The sequence below is a fragment of the Pistacia vera genome, unplaced genomic scaffold (assembly GCF_008641045.1).
Source record: "Pistacia vera cultivar Batoury unplaced genomic scaffold, PisVer_v2 Contig272, whole genome shotgun sequence".
Lineage (NCBI taxonomy): Eukaryota > Viridiplantae > Streptophyta > Magnoliopsida > Sapindales > Anacardiaceae > Pistacia > Pistacia vera.
The window spans coordinates 39888-50839 of NW_022196082.1; the positions used below are offsets into that span (position 1 = coordinate 39888).

At 32.8% G+C, this 10952-nt stretch overlaps 1 protein-coding gene across 1 annotated transcript; it reads right to left on the reverse strand.

Annotated features, from left to right (window-relative positions):
• Nucleotides 1–4617: 4617 nt before the first annotated feature.
• Nucleotides 4618–6876, reverse strand: LOC116133668 (ankyrin repeat-containing protein NPR4-like). The gene is made up of 3 exons (XM_031419357.1): nt 6720–6876; nt 5352–5776; nt 4618–5268 (listed from the first exon to the last, which is right to left on the reverse strand). Exons 1-3 carry the CDS (start codon nt 6874–6876, stop codon nt 4618–4620), a joined length of 1233 nt encoding a protein of 410 aa, XP_031275217.1.
• Between the last annotated feature and the right edge of the window lie 4076 nt (nt 6877–10952).

Below are 10952 nucleotides of genomic sequence, written 5' to 3' on the forward strand. Positions count from 1 at the left end.
TGAAGATCTCATAAAAATATTCTATTGTATTTTCTTTTCATTTCTTTTTTTTTTTTTTTTTTCCAAAAAGACTTATAAAAGGTACATTATTAGTAGCATTCAACGTGAGAACAACCACTCTTATTTGTAAGATATGGTTCTAATCCTACAAAATTAATATTCCGTTAGATAAATGGCCACAAAGATGAGTGCTAAACATCGGTTATAAGGAATTAACGCTAATACTTTTTTACGAAATAAGTTCGTGTCAAATAAAACTTGTAATTGGGTACCTTATTTCAGGTTTTTTTTTTTTTTTTTTTTTTTAAAGAAAAACCAAAAATAATTATTGTAAAATCACCCTACAATAAATAATAACAGTAAAACAACGAGTGACTCCTTTATTGTATTACATTGATACAAATAATGAGAGCTAAAACATAAATACTCATCTTTCATAAAATAATGCTGCTATGATTTTTTGTGATATCGTGAGTTGTTTCTCTTCTTTTAAAAAACTCTCATCTGGTATAAGGGCAATATGCATTACATCTCCAAAGCCAATCCAAATTCTGTCAAGTCTTGTAAATTGTGAAAAAAGACATTACTGCAACAAGAATAGGAATCCATAACATCCCGTCTTTGAAGACAATGACCATAGTTGCCCAAAACATACCACCATTGCTTCTATTGAGAAAAGAAGTAAGATTAATCCCCAAGCCAAATCAAAAGGCACCCGCAAAAGAAAATCTACTTTTTCATAATGGAAAGAGAACGATTATGAGCATTAGTATGGAGAAACAGGACAATAGTAATGCTATAGTATCTAATATTGCAAAAACTATGAAGGAAGCTCTTCGAACAAAATGTGGAGTCCCTGTTTCTTCATTAGTGCTACCTGGTATTGTGCAAGCTGCAGTGAAAACCATGGTGGCAATAAGTATTGTCCCCATGATGTTTAAGTCAAAGAAGGACATGGTGCAAAGGACTGAATCCCACTCAAGGTTGGGCCACACGACTTCGGGCGCGTTTGCTTACTATTTATGATACTATTTGAGCTCCAATTTTTAGAATGTGCATTTGTTTTATTACTAAGGAAACTGTATCCAAAAAATTTGATTCCTGGCATTTTTTGACCGTTTGTTTGTGGGGCTTGCCATCTACAAGTTTTTTTTTAATCTTTTCCTTCTTTCTTCTTCTTCTTTATTTCTTCAATCTGTTTTCTTCCGACCGCTGCGACAACTCTCTTTTCCACCTGCCATCTGCAAGTTTTTTTCTCTTTTCCTTCTTTCTTCTTTATTTCTTTCTTCTTCTTCTTTATTTCTTCAGTCTGTCTTCTTCCAACCACCAACCACCGCTACAACCCTCTCTTCCACCTAGCATCTGCAACCATTTTACTCTTTTCCTTCTTTCTTCTTTAGTTGTTAATGGAGTATAGGTATACAAGCGATTCTAAGGGTTGATAATTAGTAGCTTTGTCATATATATATTAATGTATTGTTTTTAAACAATTGGATGAGCACTTAATATTAATATAGGAAATTTGTTTTTAATTTAGTAGTTATGTTATTACCAATCAAGTGCTTAATATTATTAAAATGCAAATTGATAAGTTTTTAGGTTATAATAATAAATTATTTTAACAAAATGCAGCAAAATATTGTATCAATAAATCATTTATAAAAAAATATACCAAACAAATATTCAACAATTTATTCAACTCAAATAACAAAGTCAAAATACTCTACCAAACATATTTTGTTCAAATCCTATTTTCATAATAATAACCCAACTCCACTCAACAATACTATTTCAAAAATCCTACCCAAAATAACAAAACAAACACACCCTTCATTTTATCATTGTGCCATAGTTGTGTTTTTATTTTCTGTTACAAAGTTTATGCTTCTTCATCATATATTTATTTCATGTCTTGGATTGTAAAAGATATGGAAAAATCTGATACCATACATTTCATTTTGTAGAAATTCAGTTGCATTTGTTTATTTGCAAATGATTTTATATTTATTTGTGAGAAACAAAAAAGAGTGCTTATAAATGTTTTAGTTAGAAGAGTTTTCTGACGCTTTAATTCATAAACAAATTTCATAGTTCTCCCACATGACACTTCTCGGTCACCTAAGTCTCATGGGTGCAGCCAAAGCCTATGAGATAAGGAAAGTCGGGACATGTGACAAGCTGTTCGCAAGTGTATGAAATCGTGCAAGCAATAAAGCTCGAGTGAACGAGTGTCGAATCCCAAGAGAACTATCTACCAAGTACCAAACTAGTCTATCTTATTGCTATTTGATGAAACAGAACTTTATGAATGACTTTAATGAAAAAGAAAACAAATTAAAATCTAAACGAAATCATAATTTTAGAATAACTTTGGTATAAAAATCAATATGGCTAAAACCTAGGGCACAGATTTCACACCAATTTAATCATATGTATTGACGATCATTCCTAACCTAATTAAGCTTATTTTAAAGGCCAAACTCTCTAATATTCCCCTAATTTTCTCTCAAATAATTAGTGAATGAACCCTTAAACAACAACCCAAAATATCTCTAAATTGGATTTAGAAGCTAAGAGATCATTAAGTTCTATGGAATTTACCAGAGCCTCATAGATCACGGTAACCTATCTCTAGCGTTCGCTTAATCTATGGTTTTATTACCTTAGATAAATCAGGTTTCATCTCTTGATCTCAACCCAACCCATGATATCATTCAACCCTCGGATCCTTAAGAATTGAAAGCATTACACACAATAATAAAACTTAGAATCAATGCTTAATAAGAAATCAATAAAGAAAATGTCAACACATATTCATAAATTAGGCTACATCTTTAGCCCTAGAAAAGAGAATTAGTTCATAGTTACAATAATAAAAACCATCATTATATTCAACAACATGAGTTCAAGAAAGAAAAATATAAACACTCCTCTAATTGGTGAACGAGAGCTTCAAGAATCCTGATCTCCAAACTAGTAGCCGTCCTTTCCTTTCTCTCAAAAAAAAAAAAAAAAAAACTCCCTTAAACTTCTTAAAGACCCTTATTTATAGTCCTAGGGTTTTGATCTTACTTAGGAAAAGAGTAAATGCCTTAGCCCATTCAGATTCGGATTAGGATAATGCAATAACTTAACAAGGCCATGACCCATCACTGCGGCGGTAAGAACAGTCGCTGCGACGATCATTCTTTCTGTCTAAGTCATCTGTGATTCTTCAGAATTTGGTAAAGTCATCACACAAACTTTGTAGCTCTCTAAATAAGCTTTCCAACGCCACTAGAATCGTTGAATTTTGATTTCTACAGCTTAAGTTATGATAGAAACATCGAAGCACGCTCATCTTGAAGGATTTCCAGATTTTACTTTATATCTTCGACGTGTCACAACTTTCTTGTTTAAACTCCGATTCTTGTACCGTTTGTTCCTACGCATCATGAATTCCATCGACATCATTCTTTTCCCTTCAAATATCTATTTGAGCCTGAAAACACTCAAAATACACTCGTGATCCCACAAAAGGTATTTATGAAAGAATTAATTCAAATTCCACATTTTAAACATATTTTTCCATAAATACTCCAATTAAATCACTAACAAAAATAAACTTTCAAGCTCTTATCAATGTGTCGTGTCAAAAATAGTATATTTGACCAAATAATATTTACTTCAATTATCAAGTTATAAGCATATCTATAGTAAATTAGTAATTATATATGATAAATTGATGAACATTAGTACATTATTTAATTAAATGATTAGATATTTAATTAACTTATGGGAAATTTCAAAAACTTCACTTTTACTCTAGTAATTATAATAATATATAATATTTGTATTTAGGGGTGTATTTGTAATTTTTTTAAGGTTTATTTGTCATTTTTTAAATTAATAGGGGTAATTAAAATTTTATAGGGTACCCGGGTAAGGAATCGAAACCTACAATTCTGGTTCTGGGAACCTAAGAACCGGGTTCCGGTTCCAAATCTTTGGAGCTAGTCGGTTTTGATTCTGATTCCTTCAAAAAGTGCAGGATACCCGGAACTGCTCACCCCTAAAATCAAATAAATCGTTTTGTCCCATCGTTGATTCATTAAGATTACATAAACATCCGACGTGATTCTAACACTATCAATCACATACCACTCTTTGTTGCGATTTCTTGCATCAACACATGTTATTTTTAGGTTCTATAAATATTTAACAAAACGATTTTATAATTTTATTTATATTGTTAAATTCTTGAATAAAATTAATGAAATGCTTTATCCTTAAAAATGTGATTGTGAATTTTGAAATAATACTTCAATTTAACACTTATTGTTGTTTAATTATGTTGCAAAGAATTCTTTTGTATCCCAAAGTTCTTGGAATTATCATTTGGAAACTTGTATCTCGTTATTGAATTTCAAATTTATATCCTTGGCATGCATCTTGAGAAGGGGTTTGATGTTCAATAGTACACATTATTAGTTAAAGAAGATATCAAGTCTAAACTAAATGTGAAAAAAAAAGAAAAGTAGGATTTGTTTATTGTAAACTCATGCTAAAATAAATCATTAGCAGTAAAATAATGATTGACTTGTTTATTATATTACATTGATATAAAATTATAAATACTCACATTGTACATATTGGCGCTATGATTTTTTCTAATACTGTGAGTTGTTTCTCTTCTTTTAAAAAACTCTCACCTGGTATAACGGCAATATGCATTACATCTCCAAAGCGAGCCCAAGTTCTGTCACAGAACTTGTAGATTGTGAAAAAAGACATTACCGCAACAAGAATAGGAATCCATAACATCCCATCTTTGAAGACAATGAACATAGTTGCACAAAACGCTACCACCATTGCTTCTACTGAGAAAAGAAGTAAGGTTAACCCCCAAGCCAAATCAAAAGGTATCCGCCAAAGGAAATCTACTTCTTCACATCGGGAAGAGATAACGGTTATGAGCATTAGTATGGAGAAACAGGACAATAGTAATGCTATAGTATCTGATATTGCAAAAACTATGAAGGAAGCTCTTCGAACAAAATGTGGAGTCCCTGTTTCTTCATTAGTGCTACCTGGTATTGTGAAAGCTGCAGCGAAAACCACGGTGGCAATAAGTATTGCCCCCATGATGTTTGCATTTGCAATGTCCTTAGTCCATTTCTCAGCTTCCTTTCTTAACTCTCTATGTTGTTCAGTGAATATAGCTTTAGCAGTTTTCCCTTTGTTATTCTCAGCTTCAGCAGCCACTGGATGCAAAATTCTTTTCACTCTCTACAATATTATGATTTATCAATCAATCAAGGGAAAAAAATATTATTTTTTCAAAAGAAAGAGGGGAGTTAATTAATATTCACCTCGAACCATCGCATCTCGATAGACATTTTGAAATGTGTTGCAGTTGATTCAGCACCGGGTGTGTCTTGTTTAGGCAACTCTGCAGCCAAATGCAAGATGTTGTTCCCTTTCTTATCTATTTTCTTAACTACCAAATTTTTCAACGGACCTATGGTGTAAATAATTTTGAAAATGTTATAATGACGATACATAACAGCATAATGAAATATGGTGTAATTATTTTCGTCAACTTCAAACATCAGATCAGGATATTCATGGAAAATTATGTCTAGAAACCTAAGGTTTCCTTGTTTTGCAGCCTCGAATATTAGCGACCAAGGTTTTCTAATAATTTTCAAAATCTGGGAGTCATCCAAATGCATAACTTCTTTCCAAAGGCATTCGACTAGTTCAAAAGCTGAATCGGGAATCTCTTCACCTCTAACTGAAACAACAAAAGTTTAGTTAAGCTAACATTAGTTCTAAACAGAAAATTTGAGAATGTTAGTATCCCACATCGAGATCTTACACCCACCAAGTGTGATGCTTAAGCCTTGGAGCCCAAAAGACCAGTCAGATAAGTAGGAATGCCCCTAGGCTTAAGTACTATACTTAGTAGGTGTGAAATCTCAATAGAGAATGAGGTAATTAATTATCACATAATTCTAAATTGATAAAAGAATAGAAGATTATGACAAAATTCTAATAAAAGGTTACCCAAAAGGTAAACAAAATTTAATTAGATTAATACTATAAATCCCTAATAAAATCCCAAAATTTCAACTCAAATTTATTTTGTGTAACGTTGATATATAATTTATTACCTTAATTTTTTATTTACATATCAAGAATTATTTGTTTTATTAACTTTTTAACTAGAATTTGACATTAGATTTTAAGTCTAAATTTTAAGTTGCAAATAAGAATTTTCATTTTCAGTGATTATAAAGGGTTAATTATTCTAGTAGTGAACCCAAAANCTCTCTAAATTCAAAAAAAAAATTCTGCTCAATTTTATATTCCTTAAATTGCTACCCCCAACCAAAAAGTCAACATTGTCCTCAATGTTAAGAGTAGAAACAAGAGAAAGAGAACGTTACCACATTCCTCAATGTAAGAAGGCTGTCCAGTTCGTATACGCCAAATTCGTTCTAAAAAAAAAAAAAAAAACACTAAACAGACCTTGTCGGCCATCACTGTTATGCAGAAAAAAATAATGGATATAAAGAGCTTTATCAATAAAGATGTAATAGGAGTTCACAAAGACTTAAGGAACAAACAGTAACAAAAAAAAAAAAAACAAGTACATCAAAACAAAACAACAAAACAAACTACAGTGACAATATTAAATAAAAACACAACTGAACTTTCAATCTACTCCTCCATACTCTCCTCAGAATCATCATCAGGAGCATCGCCTTGCTCCTCATCCGCTCGGTATACAAAATGAGTCCATTCACACCCTAGTGCTGCTATCCCAGCATGAGCAAGTTGCAATCTTTGCATCTCATGTTGCACCCTCATTTGCCCACTCATCCACGTCATCCAGGCTTCTTGACAATTCTGTTGCTTTTTCAATTTTTAAATGTCTTCATTCAACTTCAACAATTGATCTCTTTGGGATAGTTTCGTCGATGAAGAGGCTTTGGTCCTAGGTACTTCTACTCTGCCCCCACTGGTGAGATTTAGCATAAACTGCATCGTAAAACACACTCCTTGCAAGATTAAAACTTCTTCAGCATTCAAAGGCACTTGAGCTTGCTTACACAATTCAGTAATCATGTGAGGAAAATAGAATAAGGAGAAAGGACGGCTACTATTTTGGAGATCGGAATTCTTACAGTTCTCTAAGGGAAGTTTCTTCCCAAAGACTTCGAATTTGTGGATTTATGAGAATTTTTTATTTTTTTTTATTTTTGTGTTATGTTTTGAATTTTGATTCTATTCTTGAATTAATTTATATGTCTATAATAGGAATGTGATTGCAATAACATGTAACAAATGGAGGACATTAATTTTTGTCTTTAATTACGAATGATTGTAAATGTTAATGACATTTAGTTTGAGACCCTAGCGATTTGTGGATTGGAAGTTATTAAGTTTACCTACTTAGAGACGTTTTATGTGTGAATTTTCCATGAATATTTTTGCGATCTCAACAAACTCTAGAACTCATTTGACAACCACTCGAGGCGAAATCCTAGAGTTCACATCACTTAGGAAATGATATAGGCTATTTTTGGACCGATTTAGTCTTTCAAGCCGACGTTTTTTATTATCATCGCTAGTTAACCCTTTGAGCCTTTTAAACACAATTTAGCCTTGTTTTTTTTTTTTGTTTTTTTTATTTTTTTTATTTTTTTTTTTTTTTATTTGAACTTAATTTTTACCCTACCTTGATTATGAGCTTAAAACACAATCCTACCCATTTTATCCTTAAGAGACTTAACTGTTATTCAAGCTTAGTACAAGTATTGGTGAGGAAGTATAGTTTTGCCACAACCCAGGTTTATGCGAAGAAATTGGTTGGGGGTTGTGGAGTGCTTGTAAGATTAGTGGCGCTGTGTGTGTGTTTTCTACTTTCTTCTTATTATTGTTGTTAAAAAAAAAAAAAAATTCTCCTTCTCTTGATTTCCCATATTAGGATTGACAATTCCTGTGTTAGCCATTGATTTTTCATATTCAGCTTGCCTCCTTTCTTTTCTCAACTGTTTAGCGGTTCTCTTGATCTCAAAATCTAGTGGATTAAGATCACCACCACCTCTTAAACGTAAACTCTCTAGATTCTAGCTGAAAACAACAAACAAAAAAAAAACAAAAATATAAATTAATTAGTAAACAAAAATAAAACAAATCAAATTAGCAACTAAATATTTCGTATTGATATTGGTAAAACGAAATAGTTCCTCGGCAACTGCGTCAAAAACCTGACAGGCTATTCGCAAGTATACGAAATCGTACAAGTAATAAAGCTCGAGTAAACGAGTGTTGAATCTCAAGAGAACTACCAACCAAGTACCAAACTAGTCTATTTATTGCTATTTGATGAAACAGAATTTTAAGAATGAATTTAATGAAAAAGAAAACAAACTAAAAACTAAACAGAAACATAATTTTATAAATACTTTTGTATAAAGATCAATATGACTAAACCTAAGGCACAAATTTCATACCAATTTAATCCTATGCATTGACAATTATTGCTAACCTAATTAAGCTTATTTTAAAGGTCAAACTCCCTGATATTCCACTAACTTTCTTTTGAACAATTAGCAAATTAACCCTTAAGCAACAACCCAAAATATCTCTAAGTTGGATTTAGGAGCTAAGAGATCATTAAGTTCTATGGAATTTACCAAAGCCTCATAGATCGCGGTAACCTATCTCTAGCGTTCGCTCAATCTGTGGTTTTATTACCTTAGACTAATTAGGTTTCATCTCCTGATCTCAACCCAACCCATGATATCATTCTGTTAGTAAATGATCCATATACGCAGCGGAAACAAAAAAATATAATACAAGGATCGTTTACATGAGCCAAGATCAAAGGTATAATTTTACAATTTATATTAAAGTAAAATCTGCACAAAAGGTTAATCAAGAGTTTAGAATAACATACGCACGTTTGGAGGCTCCTACAAAATAGTCTTTGTACGTATTTGCTACCGACCCAAGCATAGGATCGAACTTATGAAGTCCACACGAAGACAATCACAAATAACCAAAGAGGGATTTGCTAGATCCTCTTTGGCTTTAAGATTAAAGAAGAATGAAATCAAAATGAATTGATTTTAGGCAAAATGGGTTTCTGCCGTGGGAGAGAAATGGGGCTGCTGTGTATTTGGTTTTACAATGAAAAATGAGCTAATCAATTAATTATTTTATTTTACAAATAAACGTTTTCTTTTATAGTAAAACTTCAATGCCCTATTCCCATATGGAATAGGCTTGGGCTCCAACCTAAACACCCTATGTTACCAAACACTCCCTAATTAGATATTTTATTTATTTCATCATTATCTCAATTAAACTCAATTAATATATATTTAATCTATATATTAACATTTAACAATAATGATGATTTAATTAAATATATGTGAACACATATTTAAACGTAATTTCACTTATTTAATTTTTCTAATTAAATAAAGGCTACGACCTTCAGCAAATTTAATTGCACTGTGAAATTACCAAAATACCCTTTCGCCTTAAAAGACGAAAACGCCCTTCTTTCTTCTTGCATCTTAAATTGTCTTCTATGTGTGTGACCCTTAGGCTCCTCATCATATCGGCAGTGTATAGTATTGCGATTAACACCAATTAATCGTCTCACTAATACACAGACCAAGATTGGCCCCTAGCAAGGCATCATGGCCACCCGATAGATTCGGATTCAGCAAAGTAGCTACCTGTCAACGATATGGTTACCGTGCAATTCGATCCTTTCATCATACGTTATCTCGACGAGACGAAGGCATAGAAATAGTGTCAACCTTCGGTTACTCTCGATATTATTTATTCAGTTTCTGGACCAATGACCCGTATTATAAACTGGATAGAGCAACAACTCAATCCCACTGTGGCCACAGTTTTAGTGTCATTGCCATATACTGAATTGCGCCGTGAGATAACTTTCTCCCGTACCCGGGAGTGATAAATCCTCTGTCAATCCACCATAGTCTTGATACACTCCTTGATGCAGCCAATCACCACCGTATTGACAGCTCTGAAAAGAACTGCGTTAGGCTAGTGTCAAACTACACCAATCGGTGCACAAGGCGCTCCGGTGATCTCAAGTCTAAGGATCACATGCACCACCATTCGTTAGAGGATTTGTTCCATAGACACTGGGGTTACCATCCATATGGAATCCTCTGGTGGGTCAGTCCAGTGAACTTGCTGTGGTGTAATCGCCTACAACAAACACCCATGTGTTGCACCAGGTTGTCACCAAACAACCTTGACAAGTGAGATCAGTCACTGCCTTTCGACAGGGTCGTTCAACACTATGATAGCCTTACCGTATTATCTGTGCCCTTACTTCAGAATAATACTGGGGCTACGGACGTTTCTAGAATGGCCACCTTATGTGCTCATAGGGTTCTCACTATCAAGATTTGAAACACTTGATACCCTCGTCACGGTTCTACCATTCTAAGGACATATATCAATACATATTGCAATAATAATGATTTACGCGATATAGAATAAAATGTCTTTTATTGATTAATGAACATTATTAGAAAGAGTCAATTCTACAATAATTGATTGGCTCTAGGGCATCTACTCTAACGCATTCAACCCTCAGATCCTTAAGAATTGAAAGCATTACACACAATAATAAAACTAAGAATTAATGCTCAATAAGAATTAGCAACAATAAAGTCAACACATATTCATAAATTGGGCTACATCTTTAGCCCTAGAAAAGGGATTTAGTTCATAATTGCAGTAATAAAAAAAAACCATTGTATTCAATAACATGACTTCAAGAAAGAAAAATAGAAAAACTTCTCTAGTTGGCGAATGAGAACTACAAGAATTCCAATCTCCAAAATAGTAGCCGTCCTTTCTCCTTCTCTAATCTCCTAAAAACTAATTAAAGACCCTTATTTATAGTG

Coding starts and splice junctions, on each gene's coding strand:
- LOC116133668 (XM_031419357.1), bottom strand. CDS start 6,876: ATGACGTGGATGAGTGGGCAAATGAGGGTGCAACATGAGATGCAAAGA. Junction 5,777..6,719: donor TGATGATGATTCTGAGGAGA/GTATGGAGGAGT, acceptor TTGTTGTTTCAG/TTAGAGGTGAAGAGATTCCC. Junction 5,269..5,351: donor TCGAGATGCGATGGTTCGAG/GTGAATATTAAT, acceptor ATAATATTGTAG/AGAGTGAAAAGAATTTTGCA.